A 26,686-nucleotide genomic window follows, 5' to 3' on the forward strand; every position below is an offset into this window, starting at 1 on the left:
TGACTGGCTGGGAATCGTTAGTCGGAGATTAAATAAATCATGAAGCTCTGGCAAGCAGCTGATGTCACACTCTGCTGGCTGCGGATTGGTCCACAGGCAGCAGGTGATTAGCAGGTGTGCTGACACCTGAAACCTTCATCCATCAGCAGCTTCACTTTGTGTCTTCAGCAGCCAATGCTTGGGTTTCAACTGGGACAGAGTGAACGGAGGTGAGTCTGTGTCTACTTAGACTCTACTGTCTCTGTCTGTCTTTGTTTCTATGGTTCTCACTGACAAACTCTCTTCCTCCTCCTCATGGATGAGACAAGAGTCCACCACAGTCCAGAGTATCTGTGCTGATCCAGGAGCAGGGTTAGCCTAGAAAACAAAGAACGCTAAAGTCTGACTCAGTTACCATGGTCACTGACCTGCTTCCTGTCTACTCCTCCTGCTGAGCCCAAAGTCTGATCCTCGGTTTATTCTGGTGCTGAAATCATGAGAGCATTTAAAGATCTGCGCTCGTTCCTTGATGAGTTCCTGACCGAGTGTCACTGTTTTTGTTTCATAATCTATAACTAATGTGAGATTCACTCTGACCTCACATCTCCATAAACACCACGACACAGCAGAGCAGCATGAACTCTGTGCTTTCTATTCACAGCATGTGCAGTACAGTTTTGCAGTAATCCAGTGAGGATGATCAGAGAGGAAACATGGAAGACAGCAGTGTTAGAACTCATCTGTTTAAGTATTGTGATGATATTTGAACGATCAAAACTTTAGTAGTTTGAGTTCTGCAGAGTTTCCTTGCCTGCTCGGTGGCACTGATGATTCTCACATCTCCACCCATCTGAAACACAAGTTTGTTTGCTCTGTTTTTATTTATTTATTTCTATCCCCCCAGTGCGCAAATATAACTGAACCTCTGTAACACAGTAACCACATACCTGTAATCTGATTACTGATGGATGTAATGTGAATACTTTGGAACAGCCTTTTAGTTAGAGGTTAGTAAGTCTGAGTCTCTGTGAACTTCATAAAACATAAATTCATACATGAATGACTTAAAGTATCATTCATGAAACTAAACAAACAGTCAGCACTTTAAAACACACTGAAGTTACTAAAGTTTCTTTTCTCTGTTGAATTAAACTGTAACTTTAATCGTGATCAATCATTAATCACTGGCAATAATCATGTTCTGAATGAAACACAAAGAGCTGCTCACTGATCAACAATGAGCTTATTCTGTGTTTCAGACTCATCATGGATCCAGACTCCATCGGTAAGATCGCCTCACTGTTCAGTGAAACCTGAAACCCGCTGAGCTCAGGTTCAACTACATGTTTAAAAAACAAAAGCCTGTGTGTGAGGAGATGACAGCAAACAGAAAGCAAATAGAGACAGAATAGAAATATGTCTGTTCTTTGTTCTGTTCGTTAAGATCAACATCCTGAAAGTAAAGTGTCACACTGTCTTCAATTATGTATTCAGAGCAGGGTGTTTGTGTAAGATGATCCCTGAGTGCTGCCTGACAGGTGAGCCTGAGTTCAGGGAGGATGGAGGAGCTCTGATAGCAGTCTGAATGAGATCCTTTGACAGTGCTGATGGTCATCATAAGACTCAAACATCTTCACTACAAACGGCTTACTTTCATGTATTTGTACACACAAATACATGTTGTTGTTATTTTTGTTTTTTTCCTTGTTTGTTTGTTTGTTTTGTTTTTGCTTTGTTTTATTATTTGCTTTGAGCCCTGTGTACAGGAGCTGCATGCAAAAAGATCTTTTGTTAAAAGGGTTGGCGTAATAAGCAAATGCTTCAGCCAGTACCTTTTGATTAGCCTTGTCTCGTGCTTTCTTGCTTTGTGGTAGATCTTTGTTCTGGCTTCACTGAGATATTTGAATGCTAATCAATCAAATCAATCAATCAATCAATCAAACAAACAATACATATATGTACAAAGAGTAAGAAGAAAATGAAGCCTGATGTACATGAACCTGAGCATTGACACAGAGACGATGAAGTTCACACAAATGTTATGTTCACCAGCGTTTCCAGATGTTTATGTTCCCCAGTGTTTCCAGATGTTTGCTTCCTGTTTATCAGAGAGTTTCAATCAAATCTGTCCATCGGGCTACAGAACTGCCATGAAGCTCCAGGCTCTGCAGAGACTCTGTTGCCGTGGGTAACAGTGCACTGAGTGTATTCTCTGTACCACATGTACTGCAGTATATGTACTGTACTCTGTGTAGTAAATGTACTGCAGTATATGTATAGTACTCTGTGTAGCACATGTACTGCAGTACATGTGCTACACAGAGTACTATACATATACTGCAGTACACTTAATGTACTCTGTGTAGCACTGCGTGTACTCTTGTACAGTCAGATGTTCAGCTCTAACACTGACCCTGAGACATACTTGCCAACCTTGAGACCTGAGAATTAGGGAGACATTCCATAAAGGGGGGAGGTTAGGTATACATATACAGAAAACTTGAATTTCACAGTGTTTACTTATTTAAAATTGTATTTAAAGTAAGTTATTACTGTCCCCCAGCCGGGGCTGTCCAAATTCAGAGGCTGCATCCACCTGAGAACCCGGCCTTCATGGTCTAAGTGGGCCGGGTACCCTGAAAGCCAGGTAGGCCAGAAGTGAGCGACTGTGCCGGTCTAGCCCTCAAAAATATGTCACGAGCTTTCTCAGTGGAGTGAAACTCTGCCTTCTGCTCCTTGCTACCTAAATATAACCGGACGCTGACATAACTTCTCGACCATCTCACGCTTCTTTTTCATCAGTTTTCTGTTTGACGTTTATTCAGCTGTGTGAAAACCCTGAGAGGAACCCTCCCGAGGGATTAATACAGTTTTATTTAATCTAATCTAATAACTTTAATCTCAGCCAAACCGATTTACTCAGGAACAAATAAAACACTGAAAAAAGTCAAACAATAACATTTTTAGGTTATCTGTGTGCCTTATATATCACGTTTAACCTGAGTAGCCAAAGACCGCTGGGGTTTGAAAACGATCTGCCGGGAGTTTACTGTTCTCGCCGGCTTAGATATTTGAAATTTACACAGCTACATTCTCGCCTGAAAATATGCTAAAAGTTTATTTTGCAACCCAGAAAGAGTAATAAGAGTAATGTTAAAACTAAGTAGCTGCCGCCATTGGTGGGATGGCTGTAGCTCAGGTGGTAGAGCAGGTCATCCACTGATCGGAAGGTTGGTGGTTCGATTCCTGGCTTCCCCTAGTCTATGTGCCAAATATCCTTGGGCAAGATATTAACCCCAAATTGCTCTCCGATGCATCCATCGGAGTATGAATGTGTGTGAATGTTAGCTATGAAGCACTTAGAAAGATGTGCTTGTGTGAATGGGTGAATGCACTAGTTGTGTAAAGCGCTTTGAGTGCTCAGATGAGTAGAAAAGCGCTATATAAGCCGGTCCATTTACCATTTTTGGAAACTGGAATTGGCTGGGCCGCGCTATGAATTCAGGGATATGGTTTTTCATTTTTGTTTTCATTTTGTTTTGGTGGAAAATCAGGAGAAATTCGGGAGAATGGTGGCTCCGGGAGATTTTCGGGAGGGGCACTGAAATTCGGGATTCTCCCAGTAAAATCGGGAGGGTTGGCACGTATGCCCTGAGAGTCAGCTGACTTCATGAGCTCACCTCTGACCTGTACATGTTCAGATGTTACGGTGACATCGCTGTCTGTTTCTAGTGGACACCGTGTTGGTGCGACACGTCACAGCGGCTCTCCACTCGGGGGGTGGAGCTCAGAGTGACGTCGCAATGAGCAGACAGGAAGTGACCTGCGCTCTGAACAGGATGTTCCACAGCGCATCACAGGACGTGCCATTTCATGTGACTGCAGCAGCTACCGAGGAGACATGCAGTCTGATGTTCAGGTTGTTTGACCGGTCAGTGTACTCACAGTATCACATTACTTGTAGTGCTCATAGTACTAACAGGACTGCACCCAGTCAGAGTAACAATCTGTGTGCGTGTGTGCGCGTGTGTGTGCGTGTGCGTGTGTGTGTGCTGCAGCAGTCAGTCCGATGAAGTTTCAGCTCGCTCTCTTCAAACTGCTCTTATCGCTCTGTCCTCAGATAACCTGCTGCTAAAGTACAGAGGTGAGGACAATACACTGCTCTATAACAGGCCTTCACAATAAAATGCACAGCACTTCACAATAAAATGTACAGCCCTTCACAATAAAATGCACAGCCCTGTAGAATAAAGCTCGGGTGTTTTCAGGTCTGCTGCAGGTCTCGACAACCCCTTCAGGATCCATCAGCAAGCCTGGACTCAGGTGTTTGCTGATGGACCTCATCCAGGTAAAAAGCTCACACTACATTTCCCAACATGCCTCTGCTGCTGCTCTCTGTAACGTGTGTTTTCAGGTTCCTGCGGCAGTTCAGGAGGAAGTCGTGTTTGACGATTTGGAGGCGGCGGTTCAGTCGTGTTTTAAAGGGGTGAGAACACAAACGCACACCTGGCTGTGATTGGCCATCGTCATGGTTAACATGTTATGTGTGTTTATAGGTGTTGACCCCAACGGTGAGCAAGCATCATCTGTTGTCATGGCTGCAGAGTGAGCCATGCCTGTTGCTATGGTTATCCACTCTGTACCGGCTGTCAGCCAGTCAGAGCGTCCAGCACAACGTTCGCTGTCACATCTGTAAGACCCGCCCCTTCACTGGGCTCAGGTGATGTACATTTTAAACTGGAAACTGGGTAAACACGGTCCAGATGTGTGACGAAGATTTACCTGTGTATTCAGGTATCGATGTATGAAGTGTGTGAACGTCCATGTGTGTCAGAGCTGCTTCCTGACTGACCGCCAGACCAGGAAACACAAAACCCACCATCCAGTGCTCGAGTTCTGCAAGCAGGTAAGAACACACGTAACCGGAAGCACAGGGAACAGAACAGGTATCAAGAAGCTCAGGGAACAGAACAGGTATCAGGGGGCACAGGTAAGAACTCATTTAACAGTACAGGTAAGAGGAACAGGTGACAGGAGACAAAGGTAACAGGAGTAATAGGTGAAAGCCTGACAGGTAAGAGGACGCAGAGAGGAAGCGAGGGGTAAATCCCCACAGGTGCACATGGAGGGGTAACGCTTGTAGAAGACGTAATAACCTGTTCAGTTCAGTTGTCATTCTATACCAGCCCACCTGGAGAGAGTCTCTAACCTCGTTGGTGCGCAGTGCTCATCACGCCTTGCTGCCACGGCGACACACTCAGAGAGAAGCTAATTGGAAGAGGGTCCTAATGTGGGAGGAGCCAAGCGAGACGGAGAACAGGTGTGAAAATAACACTTTCATAATACGACCCCCCCTCGTTAGGTATCTTATTATAATTACATTTCTTTTCCCCTCAGAGCACCACCTGCTTCTGATGCCTCAACACGATTGGCTGGCTCGTCTCACAGCCCCTCCTCTGAGAGGGGTGTTTCACATGCCGCCTCAGAGGCTCCTCCTCCTCACTGCTCTTCTTCGTGTAAATCTCTGCAGACGAATGAGGACACGTCCAGTCAGCAGGTGACGTGATGAACTCACTGTGTACTGTGATGTCATAAAAATTATGTAATAGCAACAGTCATGTGACTGTGTGTGTTTGGCGTTGAAGACAGTGGCGTTGCTGACAGACGTGAAGAACCTACAGAGGGACCGATGGTGAGAACAAAGAAAAACAGAGCCAGATGGTTTTATCAGCCTCGTGTTTATGTTTGTTTGTTTCTTTTTATCTTGTTTTGTTTTAGTATTCTACCTTATGTTGTTTGTTTGTTTGTTTGTTTGTTTTTCCCCATCAGGCTGTTGGAGCAGGAGCTCCAAACGTTTCGGCTCACTGTCCAATCCGAGCAGGGCATCCTGGAGGAAAGGTGCTCTGAGATGGAAGTTACTGTGGAAACATTGACGCGGTACAATGCTCAACTGCAGGGCATGCTCACACAGGTGAGTGGATGTGGGCGGAGTGATTGGCTGATGACTGCTGAGGTGCCTTCTATTAGTTGTAGCTGAAAATGTTGTTCTTCAGGCTCTGAACAAGATGGAGGCTCAACAACACGCCAGCAACATGCCAAACAGTGCCAACACGGAGAACACAGAAAGAGGAACCATCACGCCAACTTCTGACACTCTGAAAAGCACAGAAGAAGAAACAGAGGAGGAAGAGGAGATAGAGGATGAGTGGAGCCAGGAAGAACTTCAAACTCAAACATCTCCCACAATCCACCAGGGCTCACCTCCCTCACCTGATGGAGACTGTGAGGAGTCTGCAGGTCGCATGTCTCCACATCATCCAGTAGAGCTACAGCATGGCCCTGAGGAGGCGGAGCTACAAGGAGAACGAAACAGTCTGTCTGAAGAAGAGGAGGAACATGGGCCACGTAGTTCAGAGACGCTGCTGCAGGGGACTGTAGAACGACTGAAGGCTGCGCTGGAGACACACAGGTGGACTCAGACAGGTGAGGCACAGACAGGTGACTGAGACTGCAGAAGGAAACGGAAATGACTGCCTAAGGTCAGACTCACCTATCAGGTGAGCACACACCTGACAGTCAGTACCTGTAACAGTCAGTGCATCATTTACACCTGCTGCATATCCTTTCCAGCTCAGTCTCTTTGCCAAGCCAGTTAGCACAAGTCCTTTCTTCTTCATCTCTTTGATAACTTTGTCCTTCAAACACTAAAATTAATGTTACATCATGTTTCTAACTCTGTGTCCAGGTGAGAGGACGAGGGCGGAGCTTCTGCAGGCTGCTGAGCAGGTGGGAGACTCGATGCTCCACCTGGTCGACGCTATGGAAACAAACTCACCAGCTGATTCGTCCAGCTTAGAAAACTTTATTTAAACATTAAATAAATGCACAGATACAAAAAGTATCAAAGTTCACCTGTAGAAAAGTTACCAAAACATAACGTGTTTCTATGGAGACGTGAAGCTGCCAGGATCATCATCAAGTCGTCATGTTTCATGTGATGTTTTACAAACATGAATTTAAATAAAACATGAAATTTCTTTTGTCATATTTTTTTAACATTTCATCCGAATTTTGTTTACACACAATAAATAAAATCCATTCATAATTTTTATTCCAATGCTTCCCAAATAAAACTTTAAAATAATTAAATTAAAACAATAAAAGCTCTTCAAAATGGACAGATTAAACTTTATATTTAGATTTTTAACTTTAAAAATTAACATTTTAAAACAATCAGATTTGAAAACATCATTATGGCCAAAACAAACCTGGCATTTAAAACACACCTGGACAGGCAAGTCGTACTACAAACACAGTAAAAATGATAAATGGATTCAGTTTTCATTTTAAAATTGGCACCAGCAGGCTTCCATACACTTCTAACAGCCTAATTAAAGGCTACATTATCCAAGAATAACTGATCAATAACCCATCAATAACCAGCACCATCAGGTTTCATGAAAAATAAGACTTCATTTTGAAAATCAGCTATCGCCGCGACCTGCGGCCCCTCCTCCGGCGTGATGACAGTAAGGGGGCGGGGCCTGCAGAGATTGGGGGTTTCCTGCCAGGTCCAGCCCGGCGCAGCCCCTCCCTCCTTGGGTGAAGGGGTGTGGCCTGACCCCTGGTTTGTATCTGGGAGGCTGGAGGGAGTGCCCTCTCCCTTCTAGCCCCTCTTCTGCTCTCTGACAGCCTGTTGAGGGGCGGAGCCTGAGTTATGTCGGACTGAGCAGAGTCCCTGCTTAGCGTGCTTAGCAAAAGGCTGCTGCTGTGACCTTTGACCTCTGTGGGCGTTCTATCAGTGTTCAGGTCCGGGCTCAGACTCCTGAACAGCTGACGAACACAGGGCGGCGGTGGCCCAGAGGGGGTGGAGCCTCTGCGCCATAGGAGGCCTCTGGGTGGGTTCTTGAGGATACGGTTGGAGGCGGGGTCGTAGAACCGGACAGGAAGTCGTTTGTATTTGACCTTTAACCCCTGCTGCTCCAGCGGGCGCCGTTTCTTTCTGCAGCGTTTGTGGGTGGAGCCTAACGCTGACATGCGGTTGGGGGCGGAGCCTGATGGGGAGGAGAGTAGGTAGACCAGCGAAGTGCGTGGCTGTACAGGTGTGAAGATGCTGGAGTACGACGAAGGGAGAGAACGCCACGTTGGCACAGGTGTCCTCTCAGCTGCCTCTGGATTGGCTTGTGGGTAGTCGATGGGTGGGGCCTCAGGGGATAGCTGATGCACGGCGGGAACGACCAATCGGACTGTCTGAGTGCTGTGACTGACCTTCACCACCTGCAGGAACAGTGCAGATGAGACCTTGTTCTTTTGCAGGAACTGACAGCGCTCTAAGTCACACGACTCACCTGACACCTTGATGCCAGTCTGAAGCTCCGCCTCCTTCCCCTCCTTCTTCTCATATACACATAGTCCCCCTCGTCTGGGTCCAGCAGGGGTAGCATACCTGCATCTGGCTCCACCTCCTCGGGTTCAGCATCCCCCTTCATTTTCTGGCTCCGCCTACCATACCTGAGTTTGATGACATCAGCAGAGAGAGTCATGGGTGTGATTTACGACCTGAACATGGATTACCCGCAGAATAAAAACCTCGTTTTAGTGGAAAAGTTGCGTGACAGCGACCACTTCAGCTCTTATACCTGAAGTATCTTAATCCAGGACATCTTTAACCAGGATGTTATTGGCTACTTTTACTACCTAACTCAAACTGCAAACTTAAGGAGACTCAGGCAGGTCTCTAGACTAACGTTTTGCCATGGCTGCACTGGTGCACCTAACAACAAAAGTAACAAAAGTTACGTGCACACAAATTTTTCAACCACATCGCTTAACGCCGCAGCTTTACATGTTCACTTTGTTTTTAACTGCTGTCCATACAGACAATATTGATTTGTAAGTGATTAACTAACAATCTTGTCAACACAAAGTTCTTTATTTGGAGCACATTTCTACAAGAAAGATAAGTTACCGTATTTTTCAGACCATAAGGTGCACGGGTTTATAAGGCGCATTAAGCGAAACCAGTCAGATAAGTCTTTAATAAACTTTACTTAACTCATTCTTCTTGCTTCCTCTACTTCTGTATCATTGATTCATTAATGTTGAATTCTCTCAGCTGCTCTATTCCTGCGTGACTGATAAGAGTTTGAAATCCATGTCGTAAGCATGTCTCTTAACAGGAGCCATTTTGGGGTCCTTATACACACACAATACGGTAATATTATGCTGAAGCACAGTGCGTATCACTACACGAGGCTCCTGACTGTGGTAGCAGCTGTGCTCCAACAATCTATCAAGCGGTGCGGCTTCATAGCTTACCAAAGAGATGCTGAACCATTTTCACAGATCTTTGAGCGCCGTGTACATAAAATCGTTTTGTGGTCAGTAAGCACAACCAGAATTCATACATAAGGCACACTTTTGAGGAAATTAAAGGATTTTAAGTGTGCTTTATAGTCCTAAAAATACGGTGCAGAAAAAGTTCTTGTGCTTAAAGTGCTTCACTGAGCTGAAATTTAAACTTAAAATATCTTAAGATATATAAAATTAAAAGAAAGTCAAAATTAAGTGCCTCAAAGGTTTTGAACTGAACATCTCAATATCTGAACACCTTACCTTGTGCATGGGCACCTGAGAGGTCCCGACCTTGACTATCTCTGATTGGTTTGGACCACGATATGGGCATAATGTTGTCTGTTGTTGGCCACACAGAGACTTTCAGAGTTGCGGAGACTTTTTTTTTTTTACTTGAACCTAGGATTTTTTTTTGTCGCACCTTTGAGAAATTAGGTCGCATTTGCAACCAAACTGGTCGCACTCTAGAGCCCTGTCAGGTAAGCTCAACTAGCTTTATGTAAGCTCAGCTGACTTCTTGTTTCCTGTGGATTGTAATATTGGCAGGTTCTGGCTCACCTGGCGAGGGACTCTGTGTCGAAGTAGCAGATGAAGCGCCCACGCCTGAACTGTCTCACCAGCCTCTCCACCTTCTCCTCGTCCTCCTGCTGGATTTGGGTCCAGGTCTTCCCCCTGAAGGATTCTGGGATACGCTCCGGGGCGGGCCTCACCTCCTCGATGGGTAGGGTCCAGAACCCCTCCTCCGTCCTGTCACCCGGCCCGTGGAGGGCAAAGTGCAGCTGCTGTGAGTACACTCTATCTTCCACGTCCACCTGCGTGTCCATCAGATGGCAGAGGTCCCGCCCCTCCGCCTGACTCACCTGCGCAGGTGTGTCACTGAGAGTTCGCGCTCGTTGCAAAACCACCTGCAAGGTGACATCAGTGATCAGTGTCTGCGCTTGTCAGGACACGCCCAATTCTTCCCTGGACCCACAGGTACCTGCACAGGCGAGTCCCAGTCTTCACTCGGTGTTTCCATGGAAACAGGGAGGCTTAGCTGGAAGCTGTCTGTATCATCTTGGCAGGAAATGGCGCCATAACAGCACCTTTGAATCACCTGCGGGTGGAACAGAGAGACTGGTTGACAGGAAGTCCACCTGGGAACCATCAGTGTACTGGAACAGGAACTAACCTCCTCGATGGTCTGGTCCAGAGGGTCCGTGTGGCCTGAGGAGAATGCATCCTCTCTGTGGGCCTCCCTCCTCTCCCTCTGCCAGGTGAGCCAGGGCCTCTCACCTGGACCAGGCCTGTGGTCTGTGGGGGTCAGGTGGGGTTGGGGGCCATGGCCTGGACCTCCAGGGCGCTGCGAGGAGGACGAGGACTCACTGGTTTTCCTCCTGTTCGTCTTCCTATGGGCTTTCCTATGGACAGGGGGCGGAGTCTCCAACTGAGAGGCCGGCGCTCTGCGGTAAGGAGAGTGGGTGTGATCAATGATGCCTTCGTCCTGCTCTCTTATAGGTACAGACAGCCTCTCCTGGCCCACTCTGTCGCCTGACTGGCTGCAGGCATCATCTTCTTCCATCGGACGGGCTGGGTGACAGGAAGCGTCATCAGAGCTGGGCAGGCATTCCCGGGTACCTTGAGACTGGCTGTTGTCGGACAAACGGACTTCATCGAGCTCCGCTTTTGGCAATGGGGGGGTGGAAACTGATGGGAGGTCAGTGTGAGACGGCCTGAGGCGGACAAACAATTGGACAGGTAAATAAACAGGTTTGTTTGAGTTGTCAGAGGTCTGCGCTATGAAACCCTGAAGCTACCTGTCCTATCCAGGTAACTTCAGGGGTGACTGTGGATTTACAATGAAGGTAGTTCACTTATTACTGGGGTGTCTACCTCCTAAGTCTTGTGTGATTAGCTGTCTCAGGGTGCAGACTGTTGTAAACTCTAACTTCCAGGGATCCATAAGAAACAGGATTTATTAAGTTTCATGTAGCTAGAGGTTAGCAGGGAGTTAAAAGAAGTCCCATAAATGAAGACAGAAAACTAAACAGCAGTGATGTTTGTAGGGTGACTGAAGGTGGTCCACCTTCAGTCACCCTAGGTCAGGGGCCCCCAACTCCCCCCAGTTTTTAGATGTGTCCGTGATCCAACACAGCTGATTCAAATGGCTGAATTACCTCCTCAACATGTCTTGCAGTTCTCCAGAGGCCTGGTAATGAACTAATCATTTGATTCAGCTGTGTAGACCCAGGGTGGGATCTAAAACCTGCAGGACACCGGCCCTCAAGGTATATTGGTGTTCTACCTACAGAGCTATGGTAATATAAACACATTAGCACAGTGAAGCTGGACGACACAGCTAACTTTCCCCCCTCAATAAAAGTTTATGTGAGAGTTCCTGATGGGCAAATGCAAATGAAAAGATACTGAGAACAGCCCAAACTTCATCTGAGATCATCCATCAGCAACATGAGGTTAGTCACTGTGTGGTCTGTCCTGATGCTCAGCTTCATGTACACGTTCAAATCTTTGTTAGCCTCAGAGTGACTCTTTTCTCATCCACTAGAACAGGGGTCGGCAACCCTAGGCACGCGTGCCACAGTTGGCACGCGAAGGGTTAACTGATGGCACGGCCATAGCTGGACTGGCCATCGGTGACCCGATGATTATTTTTTAATTTTTTTTTGTAACGGTATAAACAATGAAAGGTGGTGGATTGGCCAGATGCTGGCCGGTGTGTAAAAATAACTCAGTTGTTTGGTGGTGGCATCGCGGAGCTTCCACAGATTCAGTAAAATTAACAAGTGGTGGAGGCCAGCACGTGGATGAGGGTGATCGGAGGCAGGACGAGGAGAGACCCGAGGCGGCCGCCGGTGTTCCAGATCAACTGGCGTTTAGATCAACTGGCGTTTAGATCAACTGGCGTTGGTCGAACAGATGTGTGGCAGACTTGCGTTTCAGGAGCTGCTACCTACAGACCAGCAAAAAAACGCCAAATGTGTCATCTGTGACACTTGTGAGGTTATCTCAAACACACTCAGTCAGTCTTGATGCTGTTGAACAACAAAATGTTTAAAAATGTGGCGAGTTTACCTGGTGATATCCTCATGCGCGACGCGATCGCGAAAACAGCAAACAAGTAATACCACGCCGATGTCGTTCACAGGACAGCAAGAGTAAACGATCAGGAGACTCTAGTCGTCGTTATCGTTCCGCTCGCACGTTGTATTTCTCCGGTTTCAGCGTTTTTGCTTCACAACTAAAGCGTGCAGTTTACTTTGTGTGCACCAACATGGACTCGAATCAACCAGCGCCACCTCTGGCCAAGTGCCACAGCCTACAGCCAGATCAACATGTGACACACATCTGCACCACGTTTGAATTCGTGTCATGCACAACACATTTGTACCGTTCAATTGTCTCTGTTTGTGCGTCATGCAAATAAACCTTTGAAATGAATGAAATGATATCATGTTTGTATTATCAGCATACATTTGTACAAAATGCCAAATTATATACACAAAGTCATAAGAATCACCACCCTTGTTCATCATGATATCAATACTTTTGCCCATCAGAAAAATGTCGTGAACAAATACATGACACACTAATATTTCACCAGCGTCAGGTGAACTGACCTTCAGGTAAGAAGTTATGACCTGCAGTCTATCTGGTCAGATATAAACCAAGTTCAGGTGGAGTTTATTTTCCTTATACTGACTTTTTAAAGTCAGTTACAATAACTCGTACTGCTACCAGCTAGCATGACGGAGTTTCTATACAGCTGGGTGGGTGCTATGATGTTACTGATGTTGAACTTTATTTAATTCATAAGGTTAGTTAGTATAGTTGCCAACCGTCCCGTAAAAAGACGGAATCCTCCCGCAAAATATTACGCGTTTCATGTTGAGCTGAGAGGGGACGCAGTTTGTCCTGGACTTCAGCTAGAATGAAAAAAGACACAAAGGTGGAGTTATTCTGTCTTTGCTGCACAGCTGCCTCTTCAGCTGTATCCCAATTCAGGGTCTGCAGCCTTAAAGGCCGCACTTTAAGGCTGATTACGTCACAGCGACACGACGAAGGCTGTCCCAATTCAAAGGCTGCTCGAAATGCAGCCCTCAAATGCGTCCTTCATTTCCCTGAATTTTAAGGATGTGGCGGTGTAGACTTCGTGGCCCAACATATCCCAGAATGCATAGCGCGGCGGTGGGTGTGGATAATTTTGCCGAAAATAAACGGCGGATGAGGGGCGCCCGAAGAGTAAACTTTAAGTAAGTGCTGAATATGACGTCACTTCTTTATGTGCAAATGTTTAATAACGAAGAACATTAAACATTACTGTTGGCCACGTGTTGGCAAAATTATGTGATATGACGTTTGTACTAAAGCCTTTACTTTAAAATATACGCCGTTCAATAGCTGAGCTTAATCTTACAGAGAATGATCAAAGCTCATGTAGAAACAAACAAATGAACAAAAGATTTTCTCCTTCATTTCTGTCAAACAAAGCTGTATGACACGTTTCCAGCTGTTAGTATCATGGTTGCTAGGCAACCTGGGCAGCGCGACGGAGGCTAGACCGTCCCATTTCACAAGCCTCGCACTTCCGGCCTTAGCGGTCTTTGAGTACGCGGCCCTTGAGGATCGTTAAGGCTGCAGACCCTGAACTGGGATACAGCCTTCTCCTCTCATTCTCTCTCCTGTTGCTACTTTAATCATGAAACTGATCAGTGATCAGCTGATCGGCTTTTCTCTCTTGTTTGTTTATCGCCCACTTTGCGCCAGAAAGAGGAAACCAGCAGATGTCGCTGTAAACAACAACAGCACGTTTAAGCTTGATCAGCTGTTGTTAGAATTTATTTAATATTAATTTCTAGTATCAGCTGATGTTTGCTGGAGCCACAGCTGTAAAGCTGCTGGTCATGATGTCGGTTTGGATATGTGGTGAGAGGGAAACATGAAGATGAAACCAGGAGACGTCCTTACTGAACCATCAGAGCTGAACAGGTGATGGAGAAACAGGTTTACCTTTTAGGTGACATGAATGAGTTGAAGTTATGAACTGTTTCTGAGAGATAAATAACACCAGGATCCTTTTCTAAGCAGCTGACAGCTGGTAACTGTGCAGGGGCGGATCTAGCAAAGTGTTGCCAGGGGGGCAGGTAGGGCATTAACAGGGAGAGGGGGGCACAAAGAAATACTTCCTTATTGTCATTTAAAATGTCTGGTTGTTATTAAATAATTATCTGAAGCTTACAACCAAAGTTTTTATCTGATGTAAAATGTATAGAAATCATACATATACCAACAAGACTGTACATCACTGTCACCACAGCGTTTGTTTTCATTCAAAGGCTTTATGGCTTTAATACCTGGTGGGCCGGTCTTTAGTCAAAATGCCCGGGCTGCTAAAAATAACTTACTGGTGAGAGGGACGTTGTTAGCTTTCCACATTCTGACATTTCAAAAGCTTCAGGAGCTTTCTGCTCAGCACAGCATCAGCACCACGGAGATACATGGATACATCCGTAGACTCGAGACACAATGCATTTTTGGGACTTTCAGGTGTTTGGACCAATGTTTTATTTTCTGATCAAACCAGAAATCTTTAATGAGCAGCTGGATTTGTCTCACATTAACTGGCTGAGGTAATGCCAGTTAATGCAACATCGAAGCAGCTGGAATCCACAGCTGTGCGTGTTCATGGAGCTGCATGTTCACCTGCTGGACATCACTACCTGACAAGTTTAACTGTCTTCAGAACATTGCAGAGGCCTTATTGACAGTATTTGGCTCTACATATCTGTGTGAGCAGATTTTCTCTCACATGAGTGTCCTCAGGTAGCCTCTGAATGCTGGACACTCAGAGACCTGTGCCTGGGAGACCAGAGATCACACTAACATGTGTGTCTCTGTATTAACAGACATGCCATATTGGCTTAGTTTTCTTATCATTCTTGTGAGGAGACCATATATAGCATTTGTATTTTCTGTTGTACAGTCCATTTGCTGTTATGGAGTTCTTGTTATGGATAAAAAGTGTCTTTTTTTGTTTCAAAATAGCTGATAACTATTCGCTGATAGCTGCCAACATCTGCGAACAAAAATAATTCTATAAAGTGGTTCTACAGGGTGGGCCATTTATATGGATACACCGTAATAACATGGGAATGGTTGGTGATATTAAAGTCCTGTTTCTGGCACATTAGTATATGTGACGGGGCAAACTCCTCAAGATGGGTGGTGACCATGGTGGCCATTTAGAAGTCGGCCATCAATGGCGTGTTATGTTACGTTACGTTGAAACCAAGCACACCATTGTTTTTCTTGTGACATTACCAATAAGTCTGATGTGTCACATGGCCCTCTTCCTATCCGGTTGTTCAGTGATGACGCGACGAATCCTACTTCCGGGTCTAAAGTAGTCTGCGTTTAATATGGCTTTTGTGTTGTTAACATGTTTAATGTTATGTATTTTCTTCTATTTGATCTCAAAAAGCTCCTAAAACAGTCAGTGATCCCTGTTGACCTCCCTCGGCTTTTATTACCGCTAATCATTTATTTAAGCTCAGTTTTTAAAACCTTAGGATGTAACTACAGCCCAGCCCATGCAGCAGTATATGAATGACTAACCTCGTATTGTGGATGGATTATCTCAGTTGTTCTCCTGGCTGAAGTTTGGTCCTTTTACAGCATCCTGCCATGCGATTACATTTGTTTCTGACCACCGAGAAAACTCACGTTAACTTTTATCGAGTGGAAAAAAAAAGTTAGCTTGTTTATATTATGCTAACATAGCTATGTCGCTAGCGGTCACGTAGCACATCATTATATACCAGCTAGCCCAACTTCAGTAACCCTACAAACGTCACTGCTGTTTAGTTTTCTGTCTTCATTTATGTTGGAAGTGATAGCAGAGCTGTACGTTTTAATTTGTTTCCAAAACCCTGCAGTCAGGACATGCTATATTGTATTTAGATAGAAGCTAGCGAGCTAACTCCCTGCTAACTTCTAACTCCGTTAAATGTCATAAATTCCGTTTTTATGGATGCCTGGATGTTAAACTCAATTGTTACACCTGGTAGAGCATAACGCTGATCATTTTATTAAAGATGAAAGACTTTAGACAGTTTTTCAACTCTCAGTAATGCCACAGTGATCGTTTGATATATGGACCTGCAGCGGAGTTTAGACCCAGACACGGCTAGTGACGTCAGACTGAACAACCGGATTGAAAAAACAAAAGTTGTATCCACGATGGCCGACTTCTAAATGGCCACCATGGTCACCACCCATCTTGAGGAGTTTGCCCCCCTCACATATACTAATGTGCCACAAACAGGACTTTAATATCACCAACCATTCCCATGTTGTTACGGTGTATCCGTATAAATGGCCCACCCTGTATATAGTGTGTAACTGTTAATATAGAGCGTTATTAAGTTGATTGCTAATGCAATCATATGGCACACTGACCTCTGAGGAAATTTTAAATGGCACTCGCCATCAGAAAGGTTGCCTACCCCTGCGCTAGAATATTTGGTGTCTGGCAAACCAGTCACAAAGCTCTGGCCACTGTTACCAGGGTCCCATGTTACCAGGGTAACAGCGGACAGATGATAAAAGGAGAGGAGAGGGAAGGTGAGACTGAAAATACAGAAAAACAAACATATTTCAGTCATCCAAGAGAGATCCCATATACCACATAATAACCACAGTGAGTTTCTACTACTGGAGCCACTGTGGAGTTTTTCCCTCCGTTTACCTCAGCTGTCTATGTGAGAAGCCCCCACCTTTATTTACTCTGGAACAGGCTGAAAACGATGTGAGTCAGAGAAGCTCACTGCTGACAGCGATACTGAGGCTATCCTGAAATTTTCCGTGGGTAAGTGTTTTGCTCACTTAATCCCGTTAGCTGTTTTTAGTTTGCATTAATGAATTTGTCTTTGAAGTAGATCTAAGTTTGTTGGACAAAGTTGTAGGATGTGAGGAAGTAATCAAACTGAGGGAAAGCGTAATTTTTAGGACACTCGAGCCTAACAGGAGGTGGCCTAATGTTAGCTTATAACAGCTCTTTTTGTTTAGCCGGCTCGCTGTCACGGAGACAGGACGGTCACATGTCTAATCAGCTGACAGTGACAGTACTGGTGTGCAGTCATAGACATTAATTCTCAGAATATTTCACTGGTAGGGTTTTAATCCTCTGATAGTGTCATGTTTGTAGCAGGTGACACTCACGGGGATCGTGTTCTGTCACATGGTGCCAGCTCCGCCCCTTTCATATGAACACACAGGTTAAGACTGTCACAGGTGCATCTATGTGGGTTACCTGGGGTCGTCGTAGCGATGTGGGTGGTGCTGCAGAACGTCCTCGAGGAAGCGCTCCAGCAGAGTCAGTCTGTTTCTGCCGCTTGCTGAGGTGGACCCTGAGCCTCTGGAGGACGCCCGGACTGAATCCAGGTGTCTGAGACTGGACAGGTGCTGGAAAAGACACACAACGTGATCAGAGAGTCACATGACCTAAGGGCACGTTCAGGTTCTCCTGTGACGTGTGTGCATACCTGGTCCAGGTTCCTGTACAGGACTCTGCAGTAACCACAGTAACCCTGTCTGCTGGGCTGACACCTGGATGGGCCAGGCTGAGGCTCCGCCCACATCCTGTCACACAAACAACACATGTGACCACACCTATCTCACCTATCTCTGATACAGAAGCTGAACGCTCCTGCACAGGTACACTCACCTGCTGGTAGGCTCAGCCTTCCTCTGGTCATCTGAAAGAAACACACAGTGTGAGACAGATATCACCTGTGTGTGTGTGTGTGTGTGTGTGTGTGTGTGTGTGTGTGTGTGTGTGTGTTCTACCTTCATCAGAGGAGTCGGACATCCTGACTGGAGATCTGAAAACAAACAGGTGAGAGTCACACCTGTAGCTGTCAGCACACACGCAGGTACAGTGGGGCAAAAAAGTATTTAGTCAGCCACCGATTGTGCAAGTTCCCCCACTTAAAATGATGACAGAGGTCAGTAATTTGCACCAGAGGTACACTTCAACTGTGAGAGACAGAATGTGAAAAAAAAATGCATGAATCCACATGGTAGGATTTGTAAAGAATTTATTGGTAAATCAGGGTGGAAAATAAGTATTTGGTCAATAACAAAAATACAACTCAATACTTTGTAACATAACCTTTGTTGGCAATAACAGAGGTCAAACGTTTACTATAGGTCTTTACCAGGTTTGCACACACAGTAGCTGGTATTTTGGCCCATTCCTCCATGCAGATCTTCTCGAGAGCAGTGATGTTTTGGGGCTGTCGCCGAGCAACACGGACTTTCAACTCCCGCCACAGATTTTCTATGGGGTTGAGGTCTGGAGACTGGCTAGGCCACTCCAGGACTTTCAAATGCTGGAAGACCCAACCTCGTTTCATCTTCAAAGTTCTCATTGATGGAAGGAGGTTTTGGCTCAAAATCTCACGATACATGGCCCCATTCATTCTGTCCTTAACACGGATCAGTCGTCCTGTCCCCTTGGCAGAAAAACAGCCCCATAGCATGATGTTTCCACCCCCATGCTTCACAGTAGGTATGGTGTTCTTGGGATGCAACTGAGTATTCGTCTTCCTCCAAACACGACGAGTTGAGTTTATACCAAAAAGTTCTACTTTGGTTTCATCTGACCACATGACATTCTCCCAATCCTCTGCTGTATCATCCATGTGCTCTCTGGCAAACTTCAGACGGGCCTGGACATGCACTGGCTTCAGCAGCGGAACACGTCTGGCACTGCGGGATTTGATTCCCTGCCGTTGTAGTGTGTTACTGATGGTGACCTTTGTTACTTTGGTCCCAGCTCTCTGCAGGTCATTCACCAGGTCCCCCCGTGTGGTTCTGGGATCTTTGCTCACCGTTCTCATGATCATTTTGACCCCACGGGATGAGATCTTGCGTGGAGCCCCAGATCGAGGGAGATTATCAGTGGTCTTGTATGTCTTCCATTTTCTGATGATTGCTCCCACAGTTGATTTTTTTCACACCAAGCTGCTTGCCTATTGTAGATTCACTCTTCCCAGTCTGGTGCAGGTCTACAATACTTTTCCTGGTGTCCTTCGAAAGCTCTTTGGTCTTGGCCATGGCGGAGTTTGGAGTCTGACTGTTTGAGGCTGTGGACAGGTGTCTTTTATACAGATGATGAGTTCAAACAGGTGCCATTCATACAGGTAACGAGTGAGGGACAGAAAAGCTTCTTACAGAAGACGTTACAGGTCTGTGAGAGCCAGAGATTTTCCTTGTTTGAGGTGACCAAATACTTATTTTCCACCCTAATTTACGAATAAATTCTTTACAAATCCTACCATGTGGATTCATGGATTTTTTTTTCACATTCTGTCTCTCACAGTTGAAGTGTACCTCTGGTGCAAATTACTGACCTCTGTCATCATTTTAGGTGGGGGAACTTGCACAATCGGTGGCTGACTAAATACTTTTTTGCCCCACTGTAGATAGATAGATGGCGGCGTGTACGGGCGCAGCGGCGTCAGAGTGGAAGTTGTGTGTGTTTGTGAGGGACTATGTGAAACATCTGGTGTGTGTGTCTGGTTTCAGTACTCACCTGGAGGACGTGCAGTCAGTGACCTCTCTCTCCAGTCACAGTGCTCCATGCTGTAACCAGTGGTAAGGTGAGTGTGTCCATGAGCCTGGAGCTACAAACGGGAAGTGATTGATTATGGGTCAGAAGTCAGCGGAACACACTGGCCTGTCTGATCATGAGACAGGAAGCCTCTGATTGGTCCAGGTAAACCTGCAGCACAGACAGTCCATTATGCAGCCAGGTTGGAAACACCTGAGGGTGCTTATTTATCGCATCATACACACTCACAGCTCAGTAATGTGACTGGCTGTGTGAGGACGGGGCTTGTACAGCCCTAGTGAGGGTTTGTGATGTCACAGCTCACAGGTAATATGGCTGTTGAGTTGGAATTATTAAGGTTAAAGGTCACAGAGCCTGAAACAGCTGTTTCTTAACTGTGAACACTTCTAACAGCTGCCAACAGGACAGCCCACCTGAGCTTCACGGGCCAATAGGAACACTGGTAAACCCGCCCCCTTGCAGAATGAGGTACTCCCATTGGCTGTTATTCTCTGTCACTCACTTTGGTCAGCCTGGTGTGGGCGGGGCCAGCAGCTGTTTGATTTAAAGTTAAGGAAGCATACCGTTGGCACGGGAACCATCTGACTGCACATATACAGTCAGACACACACACCAACACAGCATCAGCACCAGGGACTTACCTGGCTGCGTCACCATGGTACATGATCAGAACACCTGGTTGGGATCAGGTGATGTTCAGATTACGATCGCCTGCTGAGTCACAGCTGATCCCTGATAACTGATCATTAACGTTAACAGACGTCTTTCAGTAGAATGTCAGAGGCTCTTCACGAAGCTCTATTCATCTGCTCAGAGACGTACCTAAGGAGGCCTTTGACTCCTGCCTCGTGGTCACATGACCTGTTACACATAGGGATGGGTACCGGTGTCCGTTCTGACATAAACGGTAGTGACCAGACCGAAAAGCAGCGCACATTTCGGTGCTTTATTTCGGTGATTTTTTTCCCTGAGCTGTGATGCGCTTTAGATTCTAGCCAATCATTTTACGTTTCCGAGGATAGTGGGTGGGGCCAGGTACGTACGTTCTTTTAGAGCAGAGCTACAGATTAAAAATGCCCAAGGCGAAGCGGTCAAAAGTCTGGCTGTACTTCACAGCAAAAGATGCAAACTCAGCAGCCTGCAACAAGTGCTTTAAGCTGATACTGTGATACTGTCAAAGGAGGTAACACCTTGAATCTGATGAAACACCTGGCGACGCAAAGCGTTTTTTTTTAAAGCCGAGAAATGCACCGTATTTGATAGCTTGCTGCGAGACCTCACACCGAGCACATCTACTGCGGGTGTGGTGCCTGTTATCGGACCCGGAGTTAGCAACATCCCCCAAAAACCCGAAGAGGAGAGTCCTGGCCCCTAGCCCTGCCAGTGTAGCAGAAATGATGAGGATGATGATGCAGCAGCAGCCGTTCTTCTCTGGTGAGTAGCTTAAAGTTGTTCGTGTGTAATTTAGGTTGAGTAGGCTAACCACGTTATTACATTAATGCATGAAAGGTGAACTAGCAAACACCCTCGTAGTTACATGCGGCTGTCTTCTTGTTTGATGGCAGATACTCCCTTCACCCTGGCCAAAAAGGCTAAAATGACCAAAGAAAAAGTGGAAAACAGCTAAACATGAGAGGTTTTTGGACAAAGTTTGTTTTTTCCTTTTTTTTTCTTTTTTTTTTTTTTTTTTTTTTGTCTGTCCCGTTTGGCTCTTTTGCCATCAGGATTGTTGTCTAAAGGAAAAGAAAGATGCCCAACGGATTTACTTTACCAAATTGACCATCCCAGCCTTGCCATAATGGTCCATTTGATTCACCTTTTGTTGTTTATTTTATTTTCACTTACTGAATATGGGACAGACTTGACTGGGGGAAAGAAGGGGAGAAAGAAAGAGGGAAAGAGAAACAGCTGAGAAGAGGGACGGGGGAGAAGGGCAAAAACCAAAAACCAACAGAACGGGCAGAGTTTGTGGTTGTGATCACCCGTGTGTACACCTGTGAGCATGGACGCGTTTGTTTTTTGTTTTTTAAAAGGTTCCTTCATGTAATGATCTGCTAGAGGGTGTGGGGGGGCCACAGCCCCGTCCTCCAGGGCATGAAGCAGGTATGGAGGAGATCAAAACTCCAGACATCCAGAGGCCCCCAGAACACAAGAGACCAAGGAAGACCAACAGAGGGGCAGCCGCGCCACTGTCCCAGAAAGAGCTGAGGAGAGTCCCAGATGAGGGCTCACTCAGCAGCCGCGGAGCAGAAGCCAGGGGGAGTTGCAGTGACGCGCCCGTGAGTTCCGCCGGCAGCCAGCCGTGCCTGAGTGACCGAGCCCTAGGCCGAGAGGCCGGGGGCACCCCACCTCCGAAGTGGCCCGAGCAAGCCCCAGGCTCCAGGCCCCGATAAGCGGCCGCCAAGGAGTGAGCCGGCGTGTACCTGGACGCCCATCCCCGGACACAAAGAACCACCAACGCACCGATGTCTGAGGAAGTCCGCAACTGGCAGGGGAAGTGGTGGTAGGGGGAGATAGGCCTCCATACCTTGGAGGGCCTAAGATGTCCCCAGAGAGGTGGCGCCTGACACCCAACCTGACATATAGACACAGAAATACAGGCACACACATATACAAACATCCATTCCCACCCTCATGCTCTCATATACACTTACTCCACACTCAACCAACGTGGAGACAGACATAAAGAGACGCTGTACACATGATCACACTCCCCAAGCGTACTCTAAGCCCCGGGTCTAGGTACCCTTGCCCCTGGAGGGGGGGAACTGCACCCAGACCCAGGTGGTGTTACCCTTTTCCCTGCGGTGGGGGGAGGCAGACCGCCCCGACTCCGCAGCAGCAGGGAGGCCCCACACTCCAGACCGCAGTCGGACGGCCAACTCCTCCTCCTAGCCCCCCCGCTCCAGCAGGTCGCAGAGAACGGGGGTGAGAGAAAACTCCAAACCTCCCTCCACCCGCTCATTGTAGTGTTGATGCATGTGTGTTCTAAGGTGCATTTAAAACCCAGGAGGGCATGGAGCTACCTGCCAGAGAGCAGCAGGTAAGCGCATGGTCCCTCCTGCTGGCCCTCAATCTCTACGTGTATTTAACATTGAGAGGTGGGCAACGACGCCAGGGGTGGGGTGTACACCCTGATGGTACTTTGGATTCCGTGTATCGTGCCCACCCCCAAGATCCTATATGTATGTGTAATGAGAGTGTGAGTAATGTGAATGTCTAAGTTGTGGGATAAAATTGAGGCAGAGGCAGCCAGAAGGGGACGGGGGGGGGGGGGGGGGGGGGGTCTCCTCTGCACCCTGGTGACATACCCCTACTCCAAGGTCCTGCATGTGTGGGTGGTTGTGGTGGAGCGGGAAGAGGGAGGCAGCTGGAGATGGGGAGGGAAGGAAGGGAGGGGCAAGTGACCCCTCCCTGGGGCCAGCTCCCCCGCTGACCCCAGTAGGCACCCCCATACTCCGCGACCCACCAGGGAAAGGGGGCCCAGGCCCATCCAGACCGGGGCCCAGTGCAGCAGCGCCTCCCGGCCCCACAGAGCCCAGGACAGTCCACCCAACCCCACCACAGAGAAAACTGCACCCACCCCACCATCCACTCTTCTTCCAGACTACATAAGACAATAAACACCCAGGCTGAGATCTTCCTCCACCTCTCCTGTATCTCCCCCTCCTGTAGAGAGAGCCCCTGAGGAGAGGAAAGCTCCTGCAAGATGTGACAATCTTCCCCACCAGTTGAAGAGCCCCCCAGGTGGCTCGATGCACCGGCGGCACCCTGCTCCAGGGCTGGGCCCCCATGCACCCACCCGCCCACAACCCCAGCAACACACCAACCAGGACCCAAGCCCCCGAGGCCCGGCCCGGGCCCCAGCCCAGAGATGGAGCGCCCCCAGAACCTCACGCCCATCCCGGACCCACCCAGGGGCAGCCATGCTACCAGGTCAATAACCCACGTCCGTCACCACAGACCCTCCCCTAGTCCCGCTGCACGCAGCCGCGAGGAAACAAGTCACCTGAGAGCCAACAGAGCCCCTAACCGGACATGACCGCTACCCCGGGTTGAGCCCCCCAAGGAAAATGCCTCCGGGGAACCCCCCGACGCCCTAAGCCTGTCCCTACCCCCACACCAATCACAACAGTGAAGGCGGGACCAAACTATGACCCCCCACCCCCACTAGGTGATGGAGCTGATCAAAGGAGCCCAGAGCAATTGATCTGATGTGGTGGCAGAGGCTGTATCAAGACTAATGTAATCTAATAGATAATTTCTATATTGGTTAGAATTAAGATTATTTTTATTTTTCCAGTTCATGAGAACTGTTTTCTTGGCTATGCATAGGGCAGTGAAAACCATATGGGCGATATTCTTTTCTGAAGTGACATTATCTAAGCTGCCCAACAAACACACTAAGGGGGAAGTTGGAATGTTACATTTCAGACACTTCGATAAGTCTTCACATATCTCGCGCCAAAACTTCTGAACTGGTGGACAGAACCAAAGAGCGTGGATATAATTGTCCGGTGAATTGGTTTGGCAGTGTGAGCAGTTGTTGGTAGACGTAAAGCCCATCTTGAACATCCGATGACCTGTATAGTGCACTCTATGTAATATTTTGTATTGAATTAATTGAAGACTGGGATTTCTAATTAGATGAAAGGTTTTTAAGCAAATCTGAGACCAGAAGTTTAGGTCTAAGTTAACTGATAAATCCGCTTCCCATTTTGCAATAGGAAGTGATATTGATTCATCTGTTTTAGAAAGCATTCTGTATATTTTGGATAGTAATTTGGGGGTTTTAAGAGTAAGAAATTGAACCACACTTGGTGGTGTTTGTAGTTCAACTTGACCCGGTTTAAATTTCTTTTTTACTATGGATTTAATTTGTTGATATTCTAAAAATCTTTTCTTGTTGATCCCATATTGTGTAACTAGTCTGTCAAATGAAATAAATTCTGTTCCTTCTAGTATATGTTCTAAATATTTGATTCCTTTACCACTCCAATCTGAAAAGTTTATCATATTATTGTTTTGTAATATGTCAGGGTTGTTCCAGATAGGTGTACGTTTGCATGGGATTAATGAAGACGCTGTCAATTTTAGAAACTCCCACCATGCTGTCAGAGAAGCGCTGATGTTGATGCTTTTAAAGCATTCATGTCGTTGGATGTTTGAGCTGATAAATGGTAGGTCTGAGATCTCTAGATTATTGCAAAGTGCTTGTTCTACATCTAGCCAAGGTTCATCTAAGAGGGTATGTTTTAGCCATCCTGAGATAAACTGAAGCCTGTTGGCTAAGAAGTAGTGCTGAAAGTTAGGCAGTTCTAGTCCTCCTTTATCCTTGGTCTTTTGTAGTGTTTTTAAGCTTATACGTGGGGGTTTATTTTTCCAAAGGAATTTGGACATACATGAATCTAGAGATCTGAACCAATCTTGTGGCGGTTTAGTTGGGATCATTGAGAATAAATAATTTATTTTTGGTAAGACCATCATTTTTATAGCGGCAACCCTTCCCATGAGTGATATGGGTAGACATTTCCATCTAGCCAGATCATCTTCTACCTTCTTTAAAAGTGGGATATGGTTTAATTTAGTTAGATCTGCAAGCTTGGGAGAAACATTAATACCTAAATATTTTATATTTCCCGATTGCAGTGGTGTAGAAGAGGAATTATGGAGGGAGCAATTAATCGGTAGAACTGTAGATTTTGACCAGTTAATTGAGTAATCTGATATTCTTGCAAAAGAGTTTATCAATTCAATCACCCCAGAGATATTGGTTTGTGAATCTTGGAGAAAGAGTAACACATCATCCGCATAAAGGCTGATTTTATGTTCCACGTTCTTGCATTTTATGCCCTTAATTACTGAATTCTGTCTAATTGCTGCTGCTAGTGGTTCAATAAAAATTGCAAACAGTGAAGGGGAGAGTGGGCATCCCTGCCTGGTGCCCCTCAAGAGACAGAAGCTGGAGGATGTCTGGTCATTTGTTCTAACACAAGCTGTTGGGGAATTATATAATATTTTTAACCAGTTTATGAAAGAGGATCCAAAACCAAATTTGTGTAAAGTTGCAAATAGAAATTTCCAGTTAACTCTGTCGAATGCTTTTTCTGTGTCTAAAGAGACTATTGTAGTTTCTAGGTTTTTACTGTATGAGTAGTCTATCAAATTAAGTAATCTACGTGTATTTGTTGATGAGTGCCTACCTTTTATGAAACCAGTTTGGTCAGGATGAATTAAGAGGGAGGTTATTTTCTCCAGTCTCTTTGAGAGAGCTTTGCAGATTATTTTAAGGTCTACGTTTATAAGGGATATTGGACGATAGCTTGAGGGATATACAGGGTCTTTGCCTGGTTTTAGCAGGAGATTAATGTTTGCAGAATTCATATTTGATGGGAAAAAAAAAAGTTTGTTTTTTCCATTGTTTAAGCACTGCTTCCAGCCAAGAGTGATACCATATATGCCCTATAGCTGCAGAAAAGGCTAACATTGTTATCTTTTTACAAAAAAACAGCTGAACATGAGAGGTTTTTGGACCAATTTTGTGTTCTCCATTCTTTAAGCACCGGTTTGAGCACCGTTTAAGCACCGGCACCATTTCAAAAGTACCGGTTTGGCACCGGTATCGGATAAAACCTAAACGATACCCATCCCTAGTTACACACCATGTCAGCGGGGAGGAGTCCCATACATGAGGATATGTGAGTGCAGTACAGGCGATGC

At 46.3% G+C, this 26,686-nt stretch overlaps 2 protein-coding genes across 10 annotated transcripts in view; one reads left to right on the forward strand and one right to left on the reverse strand.

The window, feature by feature from the left end:
• Positions 1 to 14: 14 nt before the first annotated feature.
• Positions 15 to 6,849, forward strand: dytn (dystrotelin). Of its 7 annotated transcripts, none has more exons than XM_085246448.1 (14): positions 15 to 209; positions 1,239 to 1,264; positions 2,089 to 2,163; positions 3,712 to 3,910; positions 4,038 to 4,123; positions 4,248 to 4,465; positions 4,536 to 4,699; positions 4,774 to 4,885; positions 5,166 to 5,299; positions 5,377 to 5,536; positions 5,625 to 5,671; positions 5,809 to 5,950; positions 6,033 to 6,462; positions 6,725 to 6,849. In XM_085246448.1, the coding sequence occupies exons 1-14, from the start codon at positions 175 to 177 to the stop codon at positions 6,847 to 6,849; spliced, it is 1,953 nt and encodes a 650-aa protein (XP_085102574.1). In that variant the 5' UTR covers positions 15 to 174. The 7 variants fall into 7 exon arrangements, with proteins under 7 accessions (XP_085102574.1, XP_085102575.1, XP_085102576.1 ...); XM_085246449.1 differs by having other exon boundaries at positions 190 to 209; positions 1,239 to 2,163; positions 4,248 to 4,327; positions 4,394 to 4,465; XM_085246450.1 differs by having other exon boundaries at positions 190 to 209; positions 1,239 to 2,167.
• The window catches only part of zdbf2 (zinc finger, DBF-type containing 2), a 20,995-nt gene continuing 1,134 nt past the window's right edge, over positions 6,826 to 26,686 (reverse strand). Inside the window, exons 2-11 of one of the 3 annotated variants that reach the window (XM_085246443.1) lie at positions 19,928 to 20,116; positions 18,178 to 18,212; positions 18,056 to 18,086; positions 17,874 to 17,970; positions 17,642 to 17,793; positions 10,505 to 11,045; positions 10,313 to 10,429; positions 9,892 to 10,238; positions 8,328 to 8,490; positions 6,826 to 8,256 (exon numbers count right to left, since the gene is read on the reverse strand). In XM_085246443.1, coding sequence (XP_085102569.1) covers positions 7,468 to 8,256; positions 8,328 to 8,490; positions 9,892 to 10,238; positions 10,313 to 10,429; positions 10,505 to 11,045; positions 17,642 to 17,793; positions 17,874 to 17,970; positions 18,056 to 18,086; positions 18,178 to 18,199 — 2,259 coding nt within the window. In that variant the 5' untranslated portion in view covers positions 18,200 to 18,212; positions 19,928 to 20,116 and the 3' untranslated portion in view covers positions 6,826 to 7,467. Of the gene's footprint in view, positions 8,257 to 8,327; positions 8,491 to 9,891; positions 10,239 to 10,312; positions 10,430 to 10,504; positions 11,046 to 17,641; positions 17,794 to 17,873; positions 17,971 to 18,055; positions 18,087 to 18,177; positions 18,213 to 19,927; positions 23,223 to 26,686 lie in introns of those variants that run through there. The other 2 variants (XM_085246444.1, XM_085246442.1) reach the window with 2 other exon arrangements.

The sequence above is a fragment of the Mchenga conophoros genome, linkage group LG15, assembly GCF_057382185.1.
Source record: "Mchenga conophoros isolate Kocher_MC1m ecotype Shallow Benthic linkage group LG15, M_conophoros_male_GT1.1, whole genome shotgun sequence".
Lineage (NCBI taxonomy): Eukaryota > Metazoa > Chordata > Actinopteri > Cichliformes > Cichlidae > Mchenga > Mchenga conophoros.

What these genes read in the sequence shown, in the direction of transcription:
- dytn (XM_085246445.1), top strand. Translation starts at nt 1,968, where the DNA reads ATGTACATGAACCTGAGCATTGACACAGAGACGATGAAGTTCACACAA. An exon ending in TGCAGGGCATGCTCACACAG is followed by an intron (nt 5,951 to 6,032) that starts GTGAGTGGATGT and finishes GTTGTTCTTCAG; the next exon opens with GCTCTGAACAAGATGGAGGC. An exon ending in ACACAGGTGGACTCAGACAG is followed by an intron (nt 6,463 to 6,724) that starts GTGAGGCACAGA and finishes CTCTGTGTCCAG; the next exon opens with GTGAGAGGACGAGGGCGGAG.